Genomic DNA, 25,439 nt, shown 5'->3' on the forward strand with positions numbered 1-25,439 from the left:
TTAAGGGCAGATCACCTCAAGTGTCTCTATAAAAATGAGATTAGATCAGATTTCTTCCTGATCTAAGATTCTGTGCTTCTATTCTGAAAATACAAAGGAATTTGTGCTTTTAAGCATAAACTAAAGAGAAGCTGTATTTATGTTGATTGGTTAAATCAAGATATTTTCTTTATATGAAATTTAAAGGTAGTGATTGAGAATAGAGGGTGGAAACAACATTTTACAGCATTTTGTAAAGGCTGAAGTTACTATATGAAGATAAGATGATATGATACAGTGGGATAAAATTTATATTTAGTGTTAATATATAGAAATAGTAGAGTAGAAGTTTGCTATCTCTTGCACCTGTTATTCCCTATGTTTGGTTATGTGTAAATCATTATTACAGTAATCTAACTAGTTAGAAGTTAACTTATATTAAACTTCCATTCTGGAACTGCACTATCTAGGACTTTTCTGCCATGAAACAAATGTTATTCAGCTGTACTCTTGAGTAGCATAGTTACTAGCCATGTATGGCAATTGAGCATTTGAAATATGGCTAGTGTAAATGAAAACCAGAATTTAAACTTTTATTTAATTTCAATTAATTTAAATTTAAATAGCCACTTGTGGGTAGTGGCTGGGACGGTGTGATTCTAGGAATTGTTAAACATTGTGCCAAAGCATTATTAGTTCTATTTCTCTACTGTGTCATTTCTGATTACTGCCCTTTACTCATTTTGAATTCAACCTTCCCTCCAGTCTTACGTTCTGTATCTTGGCCTCATGCTGGATCTTTGATTAGCTTGCATTGGTCTTCCCAGCCTATGAAAATCTTTAAGTCTTCAAGGCAGAGCTTAAATTCTACCTATTGCAGAGCTTTCCCTGATTCTGCTATGGCAGATGGCACTGTCTCACTATTTGTATGACACAGGTTAAGTTTTTTTAATAACCCTTTTGATTCTTGATTTGTCATATGGAAACAAAAATTACCTATCTTACCTCATAGTATGTTTTTTAGGGGGGAGGGATGGAGTGTGGGGATCAAATGAAACAATAAAATTAAAAGTCCAATAAAATGGTATGTAAAAACAGACAATTTTTAGGACTATACAACTGTAAAGGGATGAGACATTTCATAAATGTGAAAACTGAGGTCTGAGAAATTGACTTCCCCGCTGCCTAACATTATCCACCTCACTTTATTTAGTACTTCAGTTCCAGTAATTCTTTAGCTACATTGGTTTCTATAATCCTTTCATCCTATTCTTTTTCTTCCCTTCTTGGCCAGCTGACAGTCTGTAGTCTATCATTGAAATCACTTCTTTGCCATCAAACCCTTGCTCATCTTTTATTTGTGCTAGCCTGGTAAAACTCTCAACCTGGGTTAAATCTTACAGTTTGCCCATTCCATGCCTCTACTCAGGCAAGTGAATGCTGATTAACGTCATCATAATTCAAAGGTGGTAACTGCAGGTAGTTCTTGGAACTACCACATTTTCCTAATGAGTGGTTCTTTTTTATACTCTTAAAAAATTATTGATGACTATAGCAAGCTTTTGTTAGTGTGGATCTTATCTGTCAATACTTACTTGGTTAAATATTAAAACTGAGTAATTTTTAAATGCTTTAATTCCTTCAAAAATAGTCATTACAGGAATGCCTGGGTGGCTCAGTCATTCAAGCCTCCGACTGGTTCAGGTCATGATCTTGTGGTTTGTGACACAAGCTTTGTGTCGGGCTCTGTGCTGACAGCTCTGAGCCTGGAGCCTGCTTCGGATTCTGTGTCTCCCTCTCTCTCTGCCCCTTCCCTGTTCATGCTCTGTGTCTTTCTCTCTCTCAAAAATAAATAAACATTTTAAAACTTTAAAAAATAGTCACTACATGTCAACAAATATTTTTATGAAAAATTAGTATTTTTAAAATTTATTTATTTATTTTGAGAGAGAAAGAGTGAGAGAGAGAATCCCAAAAGGCTCCACGCTGTCAGCACTGAGCCTGACATAGGGCTTGATCACCCGAACCGTGACACCATCACCTGAGCTGAAGTCAAGAGTTGGACTTTTAACTGACTGAGCCCCTTAGCCACCCCCATAAGTAAGTATTTTCTGTAAAAAATTAGTGGTAAGAGTGGTATAGTTCATTATTTTGCAAATGTCTTTAACATCTATCTTAATAACAACTGGATTTTCATACTTGCTTCTGCATTTAACCTGCTGAATATCATATGTAGCCTCTAGAATATCCATTGTATACTCATGGCAGAACAGAATGAAAAAGATAACATTATAGAATGAGTGTGAACATAGTTTTGATTGTATTAACTCCCTGGAAAAGTCTTGGAGACTCTCAAGGGTCACACTTTGAGTACTTTTGCTTCATTCCATCTGCTCTTTCCCACAGCTGTTTCACACTTCTATCTTTTTAAGTCTCTAGACATCATCTCTTATCCTCACATGCAATCCTTTCTTTTTAAAGAGCAAACGTAAGAAGTCAGAAAAGAACTTTAGCCACCATACCTACCAATCTGTAAGGGTAGACTCTGGCAGCTACAACTGATGCACGATGGATGCCTACTGATATACCTCAGTCCTGTCCCACAGTCCCTTTTCCTCAAAGATATCACTTTAACAGCGGTCTCTTTTGTCTCATAAATTTTGTTTTTCAGTCATTTCAGTCAGCATAAATATATGCTATAATAACTCATTTAAAAAAGACTCTCCCTGATACATAATCTCTCTTGAGCTATTGTCTCTCTTTATAGTAAAAATCATCTCAAGAGTTCTTTATATACTAAATGTTCTCCAGTTTGTCTTCTATTCTCATTTTTATATAAAACAGCTTCATTGGGTATAAGTGACCTATAATATGCTGCACCTACTTGAGGTGTACAATTTGATAAGTTTTAACAAAGATGTATGCCTTTTGAATCATCACTACAGTGAAGATAGTGAAATGTTATATTGTGTCATCTATAAATCATCCATCTCATCTCTTCCTGTCCCCCTTCCCCTAAGCAAGCACCTGTCTGCTTTCTGTCACTGTAGTTTGCGTTTTCTGGAGTTTTATATAAATGGAATTATACTTTATGTATTTTTTTTCTATCTTCTTTCAACATAATTGTTTTGAAATACATCCATGTTGGTGCATGTTATCAGTTTATTTCCTTTTATTGTATTTGGTTATATAAATATTCCTTTTAAAATTTTTTAATAGGGGCACCTGGGTGCTAAGTCGGTTAAATGTCTGACTTTGGCCCAGGTCATAATCTCACGGTTTGTGAATTTGAGCCCTATGTCAGGCTCTATGCTGACAGCTCAGAGCCTGGATCCTGCTTCAGATTCTGTGTCTCTCTCCGTCTCTCTCTGCCTTTCCCCCGCGCTCATTCTGTCTCAAAAATGAATAAACGTTAAAAAATAAAATTTTTAATAGACTTTATTTATTTTTAATGTATTACTTACTTTTAAGAGAGAGAATGAGTGAGTGTGGGGGAAGAACAGAGAGAGAGGGAGACACAGAATCCCAAGCAGCTTCCACGCTGTCAGCACAGAGCCTGTTGCGGGGCTTGAATCCACGCACCATGAGATCATGACCTGACCTGAACTGAAATCAAGTGTTGGGCGCTTGACCGACTGAGCCTCCCAGGCATCCTGGGACTTCACTTTTTTAGAGCAGTTTTAGTTCATAGCAAAATTGAATGGATTGTACAGAGAGTTCCCATATGTACTCTCATCACCCTTCCCCCCAGTAGCCCCTACCAGCATCTTCTACCAGAGTGATACATTTGTTACAGTTGATGAACTTACATTGACATTTCATCATCATCACCCAAAGGCCATAGTTTTCATTAGGGTTCACTCTTAGTATTGTATGTTCCGTGGGTTTTGGCAAATGTATGACATGGATCCACCATCATAGTATTATGCAGAGTTAGTTTCACTGCCCTTAAAATTCTCAATATTATACCTGTTCATTTCCCCCTCCTCTCCCAACCCTTGGCAACCACTGATCTTTTTACTGTCTCCATAATTTAGCCTTTTCCAAAATATCATATAATTGTAATTATTCAGTATGTAGCTTTTACAGATTAGCTTTTTTAACCTGACAATAATACATTTAAGGTTCTTCCATGTCTTTTTATGGCTTATACCTCATTTCTCTTTAGCACTGAATGATACTCCATTGTTTGTACCACAGTTTATTCATTCACCTACTGAAGGACACAGTGGTTGTGTTGACAAGTTTTTGGCAATTCTCAATAAAACTGCCATAAACACCCACGTGTAGATTTCTGTGTAGATGTAAGTTTTCTGGGTAAATACAATGGAACACAATTGCTGGTTTGTAATGTAAGAGTGTATCTAGTTTTGTAAGAAACTGCCAAACTGTCTTCCATAGTGGCTGTATCAGTTTTCATTTCCACCAGTAAGGAATGGTAGTTCCTGTTGCTCCATATCCTTGTGAGCATTTGGTATTGCCAGTGTTTGGATTTTAGCCATTCTAATAGGTGTGTAATGGTATCTAATTGTTTTAATTTGCAATTCTTTAATGACATGATATTGAGCATCTTTTCATATGCTTTTTTGCCATCTGTATATCTTCTTTGGTAAGATGTCTGTTAAGGTCTTTTTCTCATTTTTCGGTTGGGTTGTTTTTTTTTTCTTATTATTGAGTTTTAAACGTTCTTTGGGTGTTTTGGATATTGGCCCCTTAGTATAGATGTCTTTTACCAACACTTTCTTCCAGTCTGTGGCTTGTCTTCTCATTCTCTTGATAGTGTCTTTTGCAGAGCAGAAATTTTAATTTTGATCATGTCTAGCTTGTCTCCATTATCTTTCTTGGATCATGTCTTTGGTGTTGTGTCTAAAAAGTCATCACCATCCCCAACATAATCTAGGTTTTTTCCTGTGTTATCTTCTAGAAATTTTATAGTTTTGCATTTTACATTTAGGTTTGTGATCCATTTTGAGTTAATTTTTGTGAAGTGTATAAAGTTGGTCTAGATTCTTATTTTTGCATGTGGATGTCCAGTTGTTCCAATACCATTTGTTGAAAATAATTCTCTTTGCTCTGGTATATTGCCTTTGTTCATTTATCAGAATCTATTGATTAGAGTCGTATGAATTTATTTCTGGGGTCTCTGTTCTGTTGATCTATTTGTCTATTCTTTCACTAGTGCCACACTGTCTTGGTTAGTGTAGTTTTATACTAAGTCTTGAGGTCATGTGGTGTTCGTCCTGTGACTTTGTTCTTCTTTTTCGATATTTTGTTGGCTATTCTGGGTCTTTTGTTTCTCCATATAGTGTTAGGATCAGTTTGTTAATATCTACAAAGTAACTTGCTGGGATTTTGCCTGGGATTATGTTGAATCTATAGGTAATGTTGGGAAGAACTGACATCTTGACAGTATTGAGTCTTTCTACCCATTAACATGGAATATGTTTACATTTAGTAGTTCTTCCTTGATACCCTTGATTAGTTTTGCAATTTTCCTCACATGGATCTTGTACATATTTTGTTAACATTTATACCCAAATGTTTCATTTTTGGGGTGCTAATGTAAATGATACTGTGTTTTTAATGTGAAATTTTACTTTTCATTGCTGGCATATAGGAAAGTGATTGTATCCTGCACCTTTGCTGTAACCACTTACTAGCTTGAAGAGTTTTTGGTCAGTTCTCATTTTCTACAGTACAAAATCATATCTGTGAACAAAGTTTTATTTCTTCTTTCCCAATCAGGATACGTTTTATTTCCTTTTCTTCTTACATTAGCTGGAATTTCTAGTATAATGTTGTAAAGGTACAACAGAGAGGCATCCTTGCCTTGTTCATGATCTTATTGGGAAAGCTTTTAGTTTCTCACCCTAAGTATGATGTTAGCTGTAGGGTTTTTATTTTTTTATTTTTTATTTTCTTTAACTTTTTTTAATGTTTATTTATTTTTGAGACAGAGAGAGATAGAGCATGAACAGGGGAGGGTTAGAGAAAGGGAGACACAGAATCCGAAGCAGGCTCCAGGCTCTAAGCTGTCAATATAGAGCCCGACGCGGGGCTCGAACTCATGGACTGTGAGATTATGACCTGAGCCGAAGTCAGATGCTTAACCGACTGAGCCACTCAGGCAGCCCTAGCGGTAGGGTTTTTAAAAATAATTGTTCTTTATCAAGTTGAGGACGATCCCTTCTCTTCCTAGTTGTGGGTATTTCTTTTTATTGCTGAATAGTGTGTGTATACTAATACATATGTATTATGTATACACTAATAGATATGTATGTGTTAGTACATACATATCTATTAATATATACATATATGCGTATTACTATACCACAATTTGTTTATTCATTCTCTTGTTGGTGGACATTTGGGTTGGTTCCAGTTTTTGGCTGTTATGAATAAAGTTGCTGTGAACATTTGTGTACAAGTCTATGTACAGACACGGTTTTTTATCTAGGGAGTATAGACATAGGAGTGAAATGGGTGGATGATATGGTGCTTGTCTGTTGAACTTTAAGAAACTGCTGGTGTCTTCCAGTGTGGTTGTACCATTTTGCAGTTCAACCAGCAATGAGGGAGGGTTCCACTTCTTCCACATTCTCAGTCTTTTTAATTTTTGCCACTCTGATGGATGGGTAGTGGTATCTTATTGTGGTCTTAACTTGCGTGTCCCTAATGATGTTGAGTACTTATTCATATGCTGTTTGGTGATGTGTCTCTTCAGATCTTTTCCTCATTTTTTAAATTGGCTTGTTTTCTTTTTATGAAGTTTTCAGAGGTCTTTATAAGTGTTTTGAATTCAGGTTCTTTGTCAGATATAAATCGTTTATCAAATATGTTTTGCAAAGTTTTTTTCCCCATTAAGTGGCTTGTCTTAAGAGTATATTTTGAAGAGTAGAAAATTTTTGATGAAACTCACTAATTGTGCTTTTGGTACATACCTAAGAAATATTTGCCAGTCTAAAGTACAAAAATTACATTTGCATGTCCATGTGAATTTTAAGAAAAAGAACTTGTCAAGTTTTATAAAAATCTGATTGTATTTTGATTGGGATTGTGTTTAATCTGTAGCTAAATTTAGAAAGAATTAATGTTATAAGAATATTAAGTCTTCTGTGAGAAAAGTTTATCTTTCCATTTATTTAGGTCTTTAATTTCTCTTAGCAAATTCTGTAGTTTTAACTGTGGGTTTTTCATAACTTCTGTCAGATTTATCTCCATTTCTTGTTTTTTCTTGATGTTATTTTAAACAGCAGTGTTTTAAATCCCTCCCCACCCCATGCCCAATTTTTTCAATGCTAATACATGGAAATAAAATTGATTTTTGTATATTGATCTTAAGTGCTATGTAAGGACTACTGTCCCTGCTTAATGCCCTTGTTATAGTAGCTTTCTTGTAGAGAATCTATCAAATTTTCCACACAGATGATTGTTTTCTGCAAATACATTTTTATTTTATTCTTTTCTAATCTAGATGCCTTTTGTTTCTTTTTCTTCCTTGATTGTACAGTGTTGGATAGAACTCAGGGAGATTGTTTGGTTGTTAGATTCTCTCAAGGCATTGAGGCCTTGAGATTCATTCCAGGTGGTATAACGAGACCAGTTATTGGGCTTACCTTGTATGTTTACTGTCTCTCAGGATCAATATTCTTTGTTGCCTGTTGATCATTGTCTTGAAATGGTTGTTTCAAGCAAGAGGGTAAATCTTCTTACTTTTCCTTGGTTATAAGCAGAAGTCTCTATGCTCTTGTAAATCTATACCAGTCAGGCTTTTATCCTCCCCACTCACTAAGACAGTTGCTAAATTCATTGGTTACTTACTAGTCCTTCTTGTTTGGCTGATTGGTAGTATTTGGAATAATTGATCACTCTCCCTTTTCTAGGTACTTGGTTTACTTATGGTGCAAGATTCTTCGAGGTGCTTTTTCTTCTTCCCTGACTACACTCTTGTCATCTTCTTTTTTGAATTCTACTCAACTTCCAAATCTTTAAGTGTTTGAATGCACCATGGGTGAAATAGGCAAGTCCAAAACTGCAGTTCTGAACTCCTCTCTACCTCGGACCCTTAAAAATGCTACACTTGCTAATCTCATTTTGGTAAATGTCAGCTCTATCATTTCATTTGCTCAGGCCATAACTATGGACTAATTTTGGCCTTTCTATTTCTCTTAGGCCCAGTGTTTTGTTCCACCAGGAATCCTGTTTGTTTTTCTTTCACAATACAGTATATCCAGAATTGTGTTTAACTCTGCTTAACACTACCACTTTGATTATCCTGATTCAAACCCCATCTTCTCTCCTGCATCAAGAAAAGGCAATGATGGTACCCTAAAGTAATCGCTGTTACTTTCCTTTATTTTCCTCCTTGGTTCTTACTATCTGATATCTTATTTTAATTCTTTTTCTCCAATTAGAATTTAAACTTCATAAAGACAGGGACATCTCTTCACTACTATTTCCAGTACTTAGAACAGTGCCTGGCACAAAAGTACATACCTAATTCATACTGATAAATAAATGTCCTGGGTTTTCTCATCCGGTTTGTCCTTAGGACAAACTGATCCCGTGATCCCAGAGTTACTCTTTCTAGTTAAAACATGACACGAAGCTGGAGATTCTTTCATATTCTAATAGTATTAGAATTTGCAGTTATTCATAGATTTTACATTCTATTTAATTAACTTGACTTCATTTTTCTATGCTTATTACTGTTTTGAGTATTGTTTGGGTATTTTATAGAAAAGAATTTTTTGTTACATTTTCAAGGCTGATGTGGCTTAAACATTTATTACTTTAAAACAATTCAGATTAATTATTGAATGTAGTAGTGATAAATCTGATTCATCTAAACTTTAAGTATGCTGAAATTGTTGAGAATAACTCTGTTAGTTTCTTAAAAATGTGTACTTACTTCAGTTGTTGCTTTAAAAAAATTATTCTAAATTCTGAGGAGTCTGAAAGGATCCATACCTTTTTGGAAGTATTGTTTGTAGTTGAACATAGAGTATAATAAACAATTGATTTAGAGAATATTTGCATATACCTATTTTGTAGATGGTAAGTAACATTTAGAAGATCCTGGGACCTAAAATGGACAAGATACCTGCTGTTTCCATAGGTTGAGAAATGAGATGTGGTAACAAAAAATAGTATCACAGTATTAAAAAAGGTAGTATTCGGGCATCTGGGTGGCTCAGTTAGGCATCTGACTGGATTTCTGCTTAGATCATGATCTCTGGTTCATGAGTTTGAGCCCTGCATCAGACTTTGCACTGACAGAGGGATTCTCTCTTTCTCTGTCTCTCTCTCTCTCTCTCTGTGTTCCTCCTCCACTTGTTCTCTCTCTTTCTCTCTCTCAAAATAAAAAATTAAAAACATTTTTTAAAGGTAGTATTAAAGATAGTTTTGTGAAACCTTCTATTACTTTTTGGTTCATTGTTGGGAGTGGGAGAGGTAGGAAAGTGAACTGTGGTCACTTTATACTTCTGTTTCAGATACTTTAATAAGATCTCTAATATGAACATCAAGTCACTTTTTGCTTTTAAATAACCCATAGAAGTTATAGGACATGAATCATATTTTCTTTTTCTGTCACAGACTTTTTAAAAAATATTTCCAAATGATTTGTATCCTTATTACACTCTAAATCTTGACTGACTATTCAAATATACATGAAAAATCCAGTTTTATTTTCATGGTTCTAGTGTTTTCATGGGAGCTACAGGTAGGAGGAAAACACCTATTTCTCTCTTTTTCTGTCTGAAAGATCAATAAATCCAATTTAATTAATTAGTCAGTGCTACAAATGATATTTTGTTTTTCTTTGGCCTCTAGAGTGTGCAGTAATCAGGAACACCGTACGACAGTGTCAGGCAGGGTCTTGCCAGATATGAAAGGTTCAATTCTTTGCTGTTCCTTAGCCTCTTTATATTCTAGACTTAAATCACTCTTAATAAAGAACTTTATTAAAAAACTTCAAATAATTTAGGTCTTTAGAAATCAACATTTGTATATCTCTAGGACACACCTCTGCTTTCTTGTCAAACTCCACTTCATGTGGGAAAGTGGGGGAGGAGGTAGGTTTAATGTTTGGGAGACCTTGAGAAGGTGAGGCATTCAGTGACTTTGGTATAAGAACCATAGTGGAGAATCTGTTTCTCTACAGTTTTAAGATTCTGTGGAGGAAAATCTTACTTAGAAGTGGTTTTTAACTTTTGGGTTTAGTCTAGGATTGGAAATATATTAGATACTTGTTTTCAGGCAATAGAAACTAACTCTGGCTAACTCAAACACAAAAAAGGAGATATATCATTAGAAGCTTGTGGAATCTAGGGGAGAGCCAAATTACCAATACTTACAGGGTAATATAAAGCCTTGCTCAGAGCTTTAAGAGTTGAAGCAACAGAAAACTGTGCCAAAGTTTACTTTTTTATAGCAAGCAAAAACTACTCAGAAAAATTTTGCAGAAAAATTGGAAAGTAAGAATTGGTCATTTTCTCCTAGATATTAAAACAAAAGGTGAAAAATAAAAACCTGGTAGTTATATTAATACTTAGAGTAAAATTAAACACTTACTGTGGGCTCCTGGGTGGCTCAGTTGGTTAAGCATCTGACGACTTCAGCTCAGCTCATGATCTCACGGTTCATGAGTTCAAGCCCCACAACAGGCTCTTTGCTGTTAGCACGGAATCTGCTTTGTATCCTCTGCCTGCCTTGCTCTCTCTGCCCTTCCCTGCTGGTGTTCTCTCAACAAACAAACAAACAAACTTAAAAAAATTAAGCACTTACTAAAATAGCCATTTGTAGTGGGTTTTTTTGTTTGTTTTTTGGTTTTTTTTTTTTAATGTACCAAGCTCTTTGTTCCCTAGGGGGTTAGTTTTTCTGATCAAATCTATCATCCTTTTTTTCTAGATGGTTTTTCATTCTTTTATTCTGAGAGTGGCTTTCCCTATTTAAATATTGTAGAATATACTTAAATATTGAAAGTATGTTTTTGATTCGGTGGATTCATTTTTTCTTTTTCCTGTCTCCAAATACTCCCTTTAGTAATGATGGCTCAATTAGGCCATAGTTCTTACAGGTTGTAAGGAGATATGATTAGCACTGTCCTTCCCAGGTTGTTCTGATATTTAATGTCTTAGATCAGATTGCTATAAGAAAACACTATAGACTGGGTGGCTTAAACAGCAAATACTTATTTTTCACAGTTTTGGAGGCTGAGAAGTACAAGATCAAGGTGCAGATTCCGTTCTTGGTGAGGACTCTTTCCTGACTTGTATGTAGACAGCCACCTTCTTGATTTGTGCTCACATGGTGGAAAGAGAGAGAGCTCGCTTCTTTTTCTTATAAGGACATTAATGTCACCATAGGAACTATACCTTCATGACCTCCTATAAACTTGATTACCACACAAGGGCCCCATCTACAGATATTATCACTTTAGAGATTAGGACTGCAATATAAAGATTTTGAAAAGTGCAAATACTCAGTCTGTAACATTTCCCTTACCCTATCTCTTCTTTACTTTCACCTCAGAAGGATATAATTCTGTTTATTTTTATTTTTAATTTGCTTTTGTTATGAGCATTGCTTATTATACATGATTTTGACATCACAGAGGAACAAAAAGTAAAAACTGATAGTTCTTTCCTTAATCCTCAGTATCCCACTTCCTAAGAATAACTAACATTATGTGCCAGAATATACAAAGTTATTGTCAGTATATATGAAGGTATATGTAGCTGTTTCTTACATTTAGATATTCAGTCCGTGTGTGTGTGTGTGTGTGTGTGTGTGTGTGTGTGTGTGTGTGTGGTAGCACGTGCATGTGTGTTTGTGTGTTTAGTGTGAAGCAGGGTTCTGTTTCCTAGTAATTAGCTCTTATTAGCATCTTGACTCATTATTTATCTACTCATAGAAAATACTTTGTTATATACCAATACCATTATATGTGTGTGTGTGTGTGTGTGTGTGTGTATGTATATATATGCAGTTTCTGTATTTTAAGTTGTATATATGTATATATATATATGTGTATATATATATTCAGTATATATATATGTATATGCATTTGTGTACTTTAAATTATTTTCAGATACTAATGGTATTTTTTATTTTTACTTTAGTATTTTTATCTAGTGTTTATTTAGTATGTTTATTATTTTACTTTAGTATTTCTCCTCCCTCCTACTGGGCCATTGTTGTTTTTGAAATACTTCTTAGCTGTTCCCTAGTCCAGTTTCAAGAATTTTTATTAGTTTTCACTGTAATTGCATTGAATTTGTTTGTTAGTATGGGGAGATAGGATGTCCAAGTAGTATTGTTTTCCTATAGGAACATGACATATCTTACATTTATTTATATCATTTGCTCAGATTTATAGGTTCTTTATACCTTTATTCATGGGTGTTTGGAATGTTAATGTTTGCAAATATTGTAATTTTCTACAATAAATTTGTAATGGTTATCACCTCTTATACCATGTTGTATAATTTTTATACATTTTGCATGTTTATATGCACCCATATGATTCTACTAGCCCTTTATTTGGCCTTCTTCTTCTTCTTTTTTTTTTTTTTTTTACCTCATTGCACTGGGATTTCCAATGAATAGTGGTAATGATACTGTGCCATTTTGTCTTCGTCTTTTTTTAGTAGCAGGCCTTCTTCTATTTTAGTGTAATGATGGCCACTGATTTAAGAAAAATCCATTTTATTATTAAGAATCCTTTTCTTGGTTGTTAATTTTTTTTTTTTAATCAGATGATGAACATTAAATTTTATTGAATGCCTTTTCAGCATCAAATGAGAAAGTCAATGTGAGCTTTCAGTGTTGTAAATAGTTTTAAAATATCCTTACATTCTTGGAATATCCTACTTGGTCATTGTGTCTTTTTTTTTAATAGAAAGATGGGTATTATTTCATAATATATGAAAATTTTAATATTCATAAATTGCTCTTTTATTTATATATTTTCTGGTTTAGTACCAGGCTTATGATAGCTTGCTGAAATACATTATAATACTTTATATGTCTTGGCTTAATTTTAAAAGCTTAGAAATTATCTATACTTGAAAGCATGATAGAGCACAATAAATTTGGGAGACTTGATACTTTTTGGTGGCAGTGGTTAAATAAAACCTTTTTATTCCATAGCTGTTACGTATAGTCACTGAGAAATGTCAGTCCTTTTTTTTAATACCTTCAGTCATCTCTTGGATGACACAGTTTGCTCTCTTGTTTCTTTATTATTTGTTTTTATTCATTTAGGTTTGGATGATACAGTTTGCCTGTCTCTTTACTTATATTTTACTTATTTATTTATGGGGTTTTTTTCCTCCCAAAAAGGGCTCATGGAAATAATATTGTGTAAAGTTTTTGTTGTTGTTTAGAACTGTTTGAACATGTTTAAAACACATTTTTTGTGGTTATGTTTTAGGTGATACCCTCTACATTTTTAGATTCATTTAAAAATATTAATTGGACATAGCTCTACATTTTAAAGATACTATTTATATAATATATTGTTTATCCAGTTTCCATGTTTGAGTGTTTACATTGGTTTACTTCTGAATTTGAGTATTTATTTTGTCAGGAGACATGTGAGTTATAAGCTCTCCAAGGGCTTGTATATATGTTCAAATATACTTGTCAACGAGCAGCATCTTGCTTGAGTTTCATTTTCATAAATATTAGTCTTATTTCTCTTAAAATAATTTAGATTTGGTTCATTGCTTTCAGGAAGGAAATCAGCATTATAGGGGAAAAGTTTGATGTCTTTTTTTTTAACTTTTGCTTGTGGAATTTTTTTTCTTCATGAAATGGAAAAAATTGATTTCATATTTATATAAATGTTTTAATGAATGTTTTCTGGTAGTTAATATCTTAAGTTTTTTATAGATATTTTTGATAGAGGGACTCTCTAGAGGAAGACACTTTGGTATTATATTTGGTTCAACAGATCCTGCATGTGGTAGTTATCTATTGCTAAGTAACAAATAGGGCTGGGATCTCATCTGAAGGCTTGCCTGGGAACTGATCTTCCAAACTTATTCTTGGCCCAATCTAGCACTTTTTCCTTCCACTACAGCCATACTGGCGGGTATTTGATTTATTTGAGAGTCACTCTTTGGATTTAACATTCAGCCCTGAAAATATCTACCTCTTTTGAGTCCTTCCTGTTACTTATTCATAAACATGTGTGCGCGCGTGCACGTGCTCATGGGCATGTGAGCACCTGTAGAAGGGGAAGTGGGAGAGGCAGAGGGAAACAGGAAGAAGGTGGGAGGAGAATGATCAGATGTTAGTATAACTTATTTCCATTTTAAGAACTATTTTTTTCCCCCATAGGTGCCTTAGCTGGGCCAATTATTGTGGAGCCACATGTCACAGCAGTATGGGGAAAGAATGTTTCATTGAAGTGTTTAATTGAAGTAAATGAAACTATAACACAAATTTCATGGGAGAAGATCCATGGCAAAAGTTCACAGACTGTTGCAGTTCATCATCCTCAGTATGGATTCTCTGTTCAAGGAGAATATCAGGGAAGAGTCTTGTTTAAAAACTATTCACTTAATGATGCTACAATTACTCTACATAACATAGGATTCTCTGATTCTGGAAAGTACATATGCAAAGCTGTTACATTCCCGCTTGGAAATGCTCAGTCCTCTACAACTGTAACTGTATTAGGTAGGTATGCTTGAATTACATATTTTGGTGGTAGTGGCAAGGATTATAATAAAAATATTTCAAGAATTTAAAATGATTGAAAAAATATATATATATATAGTTTCTAAATAATTCAAATACGATTTTTCAAGTTCTGTCTTAAAATTCTGTAATTCTAGCCTCTCAATTTAAACAAAATTTTGTCTGTATCTACCCTACCCATTTATGTGATTCTGTGTGGTTCTTAGCTATTTTCCTTTCTTCATGAAAGATTATTTTTTATGTATAATACTAAGTGTTGAGTGTTTTTGACATTTTCAGTGTTCTTAAATTTTCAAACTTTAAATTACCATCTTTAAATAAGTTTTTCCATTTATTTAAATGTCCATTGTCTTAGAGCTCATTGATACACCTCATGTTTGTTTCTGAAATCAAATTTTATTTCTGCTCCTGTGGATTTTATAGCTGTTGGAATCTTGGGCTGTTGATTGTAATGAACAATCTTCTGCCTTTTTCTGATAACTGTTAGAATCTATGGTGGAATCTAAAATGAGCTTATTAACCACTTACAGTGAAAGGACAGTAGTTTGAAAATACTGGTTTATACTTTTGGAATAACAGAATAAGGATTAAAGAGTAATAGCAACCTGAGCCATTTCCACCCAGAATAGTACTCCTTTAACAGGAGGTCTTTGCTCTCCATCTACCTGTTTGCCCACCTGTGATAGCTCCCCTCCTCAGTCCTCCTTCACTTTCCTTCCAGATGTTAAATGCTCATAAAAACTGCTTGTACTCCTTAGTTGGTCTTAGTTCCAGCTTTCAGAGAGACAAAAAAAGTAACTAGCCCCTGGTATTTAAAGGCATAATTTCAGGGTCTCTGAAATGCAGGAAAGCAGTTTTTTCCAACTTTGGTAGATATTTTTTCATGTTTAGAGATACTATTTAAAAATAGAAATGAAACTAACTTCTTGAAGACTTGATATGTTTGTAATACTGCCCTAACAGCTGTGGGGATATGTAACTCACATTAATGAAATTGATACTTTTGAGGAATGTTTGATTAGAAGGCAAGGCATAAATATCTGAAAAATCAAGTGCAGGCCATCAGGGTAAAAAAGGTCCCAACAAAAGTTCAGTATCTAGAAAGTAATAGTTTATGTGTGGAAGAGGGAGCTCATGCGAATAAACTTTTATTTGCTTTAAATTTTAGTAATTCCCCTTGAATTAATACAATATTCAGTGGTTTAAAACTCAAGACTGTTTATAAGACAAGACTAGTCACGATTTTACCCATGCCTATATCTCTAGCTTCTTCTGTTCCATCCCTTTCTTCACTTTTCCTACAACCCAAATTTAATAATCATGATAAACTATTTGCAGTTCTGGTAATACCTGTTTATGTTTTACATGTGTTTTTCTTTCTGGTTGGATTGCCTTTTTCTTCCTGTCTCTCTCCTCCTACGTTCTTCTATTTAACTGCTATTCGTCAGACCACATCCTTTTAGAAGCCATTGTTGAAATATATAACCCCTTGCAATTTGGTGTTTTTCTCTTTTGGCTCTTTTGCCATTGTATCTTGAGCTTGTCTATTGCAGCAGTTTCCACACTGTTTACTATGTGTTTTCTCCGTTAGAAACACATGGTGGACTGCAACTATGTACTTTAAAATTTAACTTTATCTAAAGCCTACAAGGGTTCCTAGTATATAGCAGTCATGCCCTTTTAAATGTTATTTAAGTAGAGGATAGGGATGGATTGGTGAGCTTTTTAGTCTACAGAGGTGGTGTAGAAAAAAAAAATAGTTGAGTCAGCTTTGAATTTTGGGTAGGTTTTGGGTAAGAAGAAGGGAAGTAAGTGTAGGGAGAACAAGTGAGCCAGTGTAGGGAGGCAGAAAACAATACACATTTGGGCAGTTTTTTAGTGTCAACATTGGTGACATTTTGGGCTGAAATTCTTTGTTGTAGTGAGCTGTCCTGTCCATTGTAGACTGTTTGGCAGCATCCATGACCTCTGCGCACCAGATGGCTAGTAGCAGTCCTTCAGTTATGACAACTGAGAGTGTCTCTAGACATTGCCGGGTGTCCTCTGGGAGAGGAGAAGAGAGGAGAGATCACTTACTGTTGAGAACCCTCATTAGTGGAACCACTGAATAATTTGTTGATTGCTTATAGGATTTATATAAAGCACAAGAATTAAAGACTAGAGAGTTGAGTAGGACTGCATTAAAGTAACTTGAAGGTTAGGATGGGGAATTTGAGCTTTGTATTACTGGAAATGCCAAGTTAGTGTAAGGTACTGTGCTTGCCTCCCTTTTCCTACTCTCAGACTCTTGTTGTGTAAAATATGGTTCCTGAACCAGCAGCATTGGTATCACTTGGGAGTTTGTTAGAAATACAGAATTTCAGGCCCCTCCCAGACTTAATGAATGGTAAGTCTACATTTTAGCAGAATAGCTAAATGATTCATATGCAGAGTAAAGTTTGAGAAGCACTGTGCTTTCACTGTGCTTATAGGGATACTTAATTCATAGTAGACTTGATTTAGGGAGTAATGTGGTGAAAATTGTGATTTATGAAGATCGGTCTGGTGTTTTTGATGGATTGAAATGAAGAAGTCCCAAAATCATAATCCTTCAGCCATGAGGACATGAAGACTTGAAATTAATTTTCTAATTTCTGCCACTTGAGGAAAGAAGGAAGCTATTATATAGGAATAACTGTCAGGACTTTCTAACTGATTGGATACAAGAAACAAGGGAGCTTTGAGCATAACAGGTTTTGAACCCTCGTGATTGAATAAGTTATGTTACTATTAACTCCAGTGGGCGTGTCTGAATGAAAACCAGGTGTTGAGGTTGGGAGGCTAAGATAATGAGTTCAGCATTTGTTTTATTGAGTTTGAGGATATATAGGCAAAAAATACTAGTTGGTAGTTAGAAACTGTGGAGTCAAGCCCTGTATCAAAATTGAATTAGAGATCATCTGGATAATAGTGTATATCAGATAAAAGTTTTTAATTAAGGCAGATGCAAAAAGTAACTGAAGGCCCCCAGGACCCAGTATTTATTAAGGCAGAGGTTAGAAGAAACAAATAAAGAGAGCTTTGAGAAAAACTCGGGCAAAGTAATACTACTTACATGATGACAAGATAAAATTTTTAAGATTACTCTAGCAGCTTTTACCACAGGGAGAATTAAGCCCTACAGACATGATTTGAATAACCATTTTTTTTCAGTTTTCCTAAGGATGGTGCACAGCTAGTATCATTCTAAATGCATAGCCCAGAAAGTAATTCATTACTTACAGCAGATACTTTAAGGCATTAGTACTTAGTTCTTTGGGAAATGAATGTGAAGAACTGCACCAAAATATCAAATTCTGTGAAGTTAGTCAAAGAAAATAGGCATACAAAAATATTGAGCCTGTAGTTTACGTGGTGACCTTAGAGTCTCAGTGCAGTGGTGGTAATAGAACCCAAATTAAGGGAATGTGATACAACAAAAAACCTTTGGGAAAATTTAACAAGTGTCCCATAGTTGATTACTATGTACCTAGTTGATTACTTGTCTTGATGGGATATTACATAGTTGTTAGAATTATGGTTAAGAAAAGTGTTGAGAATTATGGTTAAGAAAGTGCTTGGGGGGGGGGAAGCAAAAAATATATATCCAGATAGAAACTAGAAAAAGAAATAAAGAGAAGTGGAAGAAGGTGAAAATGACTGCATTAGGATATTGTAGTTGTGGATAATTTTCCCGTTTTTCCAATTTTTAGAAATACTGCTTTTGCAGTAAAAAAAATTCCATTGCTGTGCATGATGGAATGACAGGGACTGGATTTACCCTCTCTCTAAGAACAAGAAACCAGGCAAATAAGAAAGTTTTTAGTCATTGGACAATAGGCAGTGTAGGATTATGATCCCTGAAAGAAGGAAAACAAAGCGAGTCCCTACAGTGTTCTAGCTTCCTCTTTAGGCAGTTTCCAGGCTACAGCTCACTGACAAGGATTTGAAGCAGAGAATGATGGTTTCAGGGAGAGTAAAAGAGACATTGGAATTCAGGGAGGATAGGTGATTAGAATTTGTGGAGGAGAATACTGGAAAGCAGAGAGCATCAGAGAGAGAGAGAGTGCGTGCTTTAGAGATCTACAGAAGGGCACTCTCAAGTCTTTTTGGTTTAGTACTGATGTGTGTATGTGTGAGAGGAAACTTTTGAGGTGGAGGAAAGAACCAGCAGAAAGCAGTAGATCTAACCAACAATTCTGGTGTTCACACAGGGCTGGGAAAACTTCATATTCTCCCCATTCAGAGTACAGAAGGGCATTGGTAGAATCTTCAGAGGAAGCAACAGCAAAAGTGCTAGACAGGGAAGGGTGCAGAGAAGTTAACTAAAATATTGAGGTATATGAGAAAAGTAACTTCAGAAAGCCAATACAATCTACAACTAGGAGATTTATTCCCTTCATAGGAGACAAAAATAGCAGTTTAAAATTGACTTTAAAATAATTTTTTAAAGCTCCTCAAAGATAAAAGCTTTTATTAATGATGGCATAAGTTATTCAGACCAACTCTCCCATAGGAGGGATGCAGTATAAAATACCACCGAAAGCTTCAAAGAGGTAAGAATATAGTGAGAAATCTAACTAGACCAAAATCTAGGAGAAGGTAAAAACAGAAATAAGCCTAGTACTGAAAGCTGCATTCCACCTGAGGGCTTTTGAGAATTCAGAAGAAACACCTGAGATTTTGAGATTTTGAGAGCCTTGAGAAAACAGAGACAAACTTCTAAGTGTAGTTTTGCTCAAGATGGGATGTCTAGTAACCCTTCTTTTATTCACTTGGTATCCAAAGCTTACATTTTTCAGAATAGTAGTAAACTAGAAGTAAACCAGCCTTCTTACAGACTTCTAGGTTTATGATTACCTGAGTGGTCTGATTTAAAAAAAAAAAATTTTTTTTAATGTTTTTATTTTTGAGAGAGAGAGCACGCAAGCGGGGAAAGGGCAGAGAGAGAGAGAGAGACACACAGAATCCAAGCTGTCGACACGGAGCCTTGACACAGGGCTTGAACCCACACTCAACTGACAGAGCTACCCAGGCGCCCCTGAATGGTCTGATCTTAATAAGTTCAGGAGATCCTAGACTGCTTAGAGATTTCAGGAGATTGGTAGAAGAAAAGTCCAACCTTTTCTGGTCTGGAAGAAAACTACCTTATTTTAGACCCCGGATTATTTCTCTCTTAATTATTCAGACACAGGCATATAATTTCCTTGAGTAGGCAGGCATACAAATAAAGAAAACCCCACAAGCAGCAGCCAGCACAAATCAGACAATAGAAACAGACCTGCAAAGATACAAGATGTTGGAGTTATCAGACACAGACTATGAAACAGCATCACTTAACATTTGAAGAGATAAGTCAGTCTATAAAATTTCTGCAGAGAAGAAATTATTTAAAAAAATACATAATAATTTGCCTTGAAGTAGAGAAGTAATTTTTAGCATATAAAAGCAGTTAACCATAAAAGGTAACTGAAAACTGATAAATTTTGGTACATTTGAATTAAAAATTTCTGCTTACCAAAACACATCGTAGAGCAAAAAGATCCTAAACCAGTAGAGGGTATTTTTTTTAGCATATATCATCAAAAAAGGGCTCTTTTCCCAAATCAGTAAGTAAAAGCAATTGGTTTTAATAGGCATTTTGCAGAAGAAATTCCAAATAGCCTATAACATGAAAAGATCCTTAACCTCATTCATAATGTGAGAAATTAAAAATACAGTCTCGATGATAATATGATTATATACATACAAGATTCACAAACATTGGGAAGTCAGTATCAACTTGTGGTGAGTCTTTGGACCAAGAGGAGCTCTAATATTGGGAGTCATTTGGTACCTTAAAAAGCTTTTTTGGCATTATCTGGTAAAATTGAAAATAAAAATAGTACTAATTCCACTATAAGGGACAGACTAGAGAGGCATCTGCACAAATATGCCAAGGTACATGAATGAGAATGTTTCTTATAAAATTGTTTACTCCAAACAGGAAACTGCGCCAATGTCCAATGGTAAATAAACCGTACAGCAGTTAAAATTAATAATTTATACTATTGCATGTAAATTTAAATGATCTAAAAATTAAAAGTTAAAAAAATGAATTCCAAAATAATAAACTAAGGCTAATTGTTCTCAAATAAATTAATCTCAGGAACACAAAGTTGAGTCAAAGAAAAACTGTTACAAAAATGCATATAGTCCAATATTATTTGTGTAAAGTTCAGAAATAGGTAAAATGCAACTGTTTTTAGGTTTGCATGTGTTGCTTGTAGACCTATCATGAAAAGTAAGTAAAAATATATTTCCAAAAATGGATTCATACTTGGGCCGGTAGGTGTCAAGGTCAGGAAGAGGCATGTTGAGGAACTTGGGAGGTGCTATTTTTTTTTTTATTAAGATGTATGGTGGTTACATAGATGTTTACTATAAAGTGTTCATTACATGTGTTGTATGTACTTTTCCCATTGCTATTTTACAGCAGTACATCTTGTAAAATACATAGGGAAATACATAAGGAAAATATCAATACGCCTTGAGGTAATTATGAAACAAAAAAAGATAGATACAAATCAAGAACAGATGGCACTGAAAGAACTAGTTGGAAATTTTAGAAATGAATAAAAGTTATTGGGATAAAAATTTAATGTACGGAATAAGCTATAGGCTTGCGCCAAATAATTCCTGAAGTGAGACTGAGGAATTTATACAGAAAGAAGCACATAAAATTTGCTGGAAAATGTGAAGAGATAGTTAGTATAATGGAAGGTAGATTGAAAGCGCCTAAGCATTACGGTTACTTTTCACCTGCTGAGGAGCTTTCTTATACTAGAAAAAGGTAATGTCATCTACATTCTAAGCATAACTATTATTGACATTATACTTTAACAATGTAGGTTCCATACTGGTAACTTAATTTATATTTTCTGTAAACATTTTTGCTGCAAAATGAAGCTGTATGTCTAAAAACTACATTCTTCCCCCTTGCAGAGTGATAGTACTTACAATCTCATAATGGAAATTATGATCCAACTTACAGGACATTTTCATATACTAACTGGGGAGAACTCATCGGTCCCTATAAAGAAAAACGTATCTCTGCTAGGGAGAACCGTCTTCAAGATTATAAAGTCTTGCTTAGCTTCTTATTTGCCTTGGTTTATGATCCTCTCTTGTTCCAAGAATCCAGTTGATGTTGGTATTACTTAAAAGTGTGTGTGTAGATTTTATAGGCCTTTGCTTCTAAGTTTATGAAATATGGTTAGATATGGCTTGGAAGGATGTAAATATATTCTTAATTGAGATGTAACTACTTTTTTTTTTTAATTTAAACAGTTGAACCCACTGTGAGCCTGATAAAAGGGCCAGATTCTTTAATTGATGGAGGAAATGAAACGGTAGCAGCCATTTGTATCGCAGCCACTGGAAAACCAGTTGCACACATTGACTGGGAAGGTGATCTTGGTGAAATGGAATCCACTACAACTTCTTTTCCAAATGAAACGGCAACAATTGTCAGTCAGTATAAGCTGTTTCCAACCAGATTTGCTAGAGGAAGGCGAATTACTTGTGTTGTAAAACATCCAGCCTTGGAAAAGGACATCCGATATTCTTTCATATTAGATATACAGTGTAAGTAAACCATAACATCTGCTTTTGAAACATATCATGCATTTTATTTTAATTTTCTTCCTTTGACATAATTCTATGTCAGACTTTTTAATTTGAATATTTAGTATTCAGATATTCTTACAGCTTTTCCTTGTTGACCTTTTCTTTCTTAATTTTTAAAAATATTTTCATGGAAATTTCATTTAACCAGAACATTTTTTATTAGTTTGTAAAGATGGAGAGTCCCAACTTAAAATTATTTAATCGTATCCTTTTTAGACTGGACTTAAGCAAATTATGGAAATATTTATACCTCAAAATGTGCAATACTTTGAGACAAACTTCTCTAATCCAATTAATATAGCTGTTACTCAGTTTTATTGATACTACCCATGATGTTTTCAGCAAAAATCTTTCACTGCCTAGATGCATTTTAATTAGAGTGAAAACCCATGTTTTTTATTATTGTTTCTCATCTGATTTTCTTGATCATGTTATAGAGTAAGACAGTATGTTAAAGATATCATTGGGATCATAACCATTGTAGATAAGTTCAAAGCTTGGCCCGTCTTGTATTTTTTTTTTTGGTTAAGGGATGCTCCCTTGTGTGTGAAGTTTGTATATGTATATATGTATGTGTGTGTACTTTTTCCTGTACATTTTCTCAGTTGTTGATATGTTCTTTATGTAGCACTTAAAAATTTTGAGAAGAAAAAGTGGTAATGCAGCTAGCTTATAACAAGGATAATGAAAATGAATAGGTGGTGTTACAGTTTTCATTCTTAGTGTTTTGTTTTTGATATGACATGCATGGATTTTTAAATTGCACATATTCATTGCACTTGGTGTAATGATTTCTAAAGCTAATTCTGAGAATCTTTTTCAACATTTATAGGGTTGAACTTGGGAACTTAATCTTATGTGAATGTTATTACCATTTTATTCTGGAGTGCAGATACCTTCTTTTCACTTCTTTGGAGAATCCAATTAAAATTTCTCTTTTTCCTTTTCCTACCTTACTTTCACAGACTTAACTTTTTCCTTTTTCTTGTAAAATTCAGATCCCAATTGTAAGTACTATTAATATTTTCCTCATATATATTTTGTCCTTCCTTATATTTAGTAATGACTGACATTTTCTTCAATTTGTATTATGTATGTTATTCTTTTTTGGTTGGTGTTTGCTTGAATGCAATCCTAAATATATAAAAATATTTCTTTTAATGTAAGACATATAATTATGGCTTAGATTTATTGACTTGTTCTTTAAATGTTAGAATACTCATGACTTTTTTTTCTTTAATTGGCACCTATAAAACATGTGAACAAAGTTTAAAGAGATAAAATCTTATATCCAAAATTCATATCAAAATTTGGAGGTATTCTTTGGGAATACCTTACTTAGTACTTGTTCCTTCCTCTTAGTAAAAGAAGGTAAACACACAGATATCTGTACTGTTCTTTCAGTAACATTTTATGGTACCAATTTTAAGTTATAAAAATGATTGTTAATTTTTGCATTTATGAGGCAGGCCTTTCTTAAAATTACTGAGGTAGTTAATTGTTCCTTAGTAAAAGTTTAATTTGTTACCACTGTTTTGTAAACCTTGCTTGACAGTAGATCAAGCTTCCCTGCCAGAATTAAACTGACCTGGTCCCTCTGTAACTTCCCACCTGGTCATGTACTATTTATCTAGTTTACTGTATAACTCACAGCAGGGCCCCTGTACCATGCATAAAGTGACATTCCCTTAGGAAGCCTTTCATGACCTTCCTCAGCCCCATCCCCAATCTAAATTAGGCCCTTCTTATCTTCTCTGTATCATCCTGTTCTTTTCTTTCTTGGCTCTCGTAATAGGTTTTTATCACATACTTTTAAATTATTCCCTTCCTTATTAAAAGCTATTAGAAAATACGTTTTATGAATACAGAGTCTATATGTATACCAAATGCCTACAATAGTGCCTGCCACTTATTAGGAGTTAGACAATATAATGGTTGAATGAATGGTTAGTATTGGATTGTATAGTTGGAAGGCATAAATTTGTATTGCTAGTAGGTATGGATAATTGCTCATTTAACTAATTATGTTGCACGTATACCAAAGGATGTTTGGGTGCAATGGATAAAATTTCATGTTTTAGAACAGTTGAGGCCATAGATAACTTACTTTAGTTTTAATTTTAGCCTTAGAAAGTTTATGTCACATTCCATCTCTACTTACCCGTATACAGAGAGTCTAATCTCTGTAATTGATTTTGTATCTCTTAGGGGATATTTTCTTTCAGATTAAACATTTTTTAAGACAGTTTTATATGGTGACTTGGTATTTAAATGCCACGTCTCATCCAAGTAAGCGGTGTAATGTATTTCCTTTGTTTATATATCTGTGTTTCTCATAATAGAACTCTTATATTTTGTTCTTGGTGATTATAGGTTTGTGAATATTGTTACATTCAGTGCCCATAATAACTAGAACTGTACATGCTTACAGCTGCCTAGGGTTTGGGTACTCATTGTACATTCGTGCAGTTTCAGTCAACTAATATATTAACTACTGTTTTCCAGTCTATTATCTTAATGCTTTGTCATTATATATTGCATTTATCACTAACAAAAGATAATTTGTCCTGTTATGCATTTATTTTATAGATGCTCCTGAGGTTTCAGTAACAGGCTATGATGGGAATTGGTTTGTAGGAAGAAAAGGTGTTAATCTCAAGTGTAATGCTGATGCAAATCCACCACCCTTCAAATCTGTGTGGAGCAGGTAATAATGTCAGATACTTCTAAAGAGAAATTATATAAAGTGAAAAGTATTCTTAAATGCATAATTAATTTTTTTTTAATCTGTGTAATACATGATCGTAGTAACAGTTGAAAATTAAATTAAGCATTTCTGAGTGTTCTCCTGTCCCACCTCTCCCCTACCTTTCTATCCCTGCAGTTCTGTTTCTCAGAGGCTCCTTTTTAGCAGTTTCTTCTGGTAGTTACCATCATAGGTCTTAAATTGCTACTTCTTATACTATTTATTGACTATTGTGGCAGATGAAAATTTAATTTTATATCTACCCCTTCACACACAAACATACCCATACACATATTCCTACCTTTATGAGTCCCAG

The 25,439-nt window shown here is 34.3% G+C and overlaps 1 protein-coding gene across 3 annotated transcripts in view; it reads left to right on the forward strand.

The window, feature by feature from the left end:
• Positions 1-25,439, forward strand: part of NECTIN3 (nectin cell adhesion molecule 3) — a 134,103-nt gene that overhangs the window by 24,702 nt on the left and 83,962 nt on the right. For all 3 annotated transcript variants that reach the window (XM_023260119.2, XM_023260118.2, XR_002745261.2), the window contains exons 2-4: positions 14,329-14,670; positions 22,039-22,335; positions 24,967-25,084. In XM_023260119.2, the coding sequence (XP_023115887.2) occupies positions 14,329-14,670; positions 22,039-22,335; positions 24,967-25,084 (757 nt within the window). The remainder of the gene's footprint in view (positions 1-14,328; positions 14,671-22,038; positions 22,336-24,966; positions 25,085-25,439) is intronic.

The sequence above is a fragment of the Felis catus genome, chromosome C2, assembly GCF_018350175.1.
Source record: "Felis catus isolate Fca126 chromosome C2, F.catus_Fca126_mat1.0, whole genome shotgun sequence".
In the NCBI taxonomy this organism is placed as follows: Eukaryota; Metazoa; Chordata; class Mammalia; order Carnivora; family Felidae; genus Felis; species Felis catus.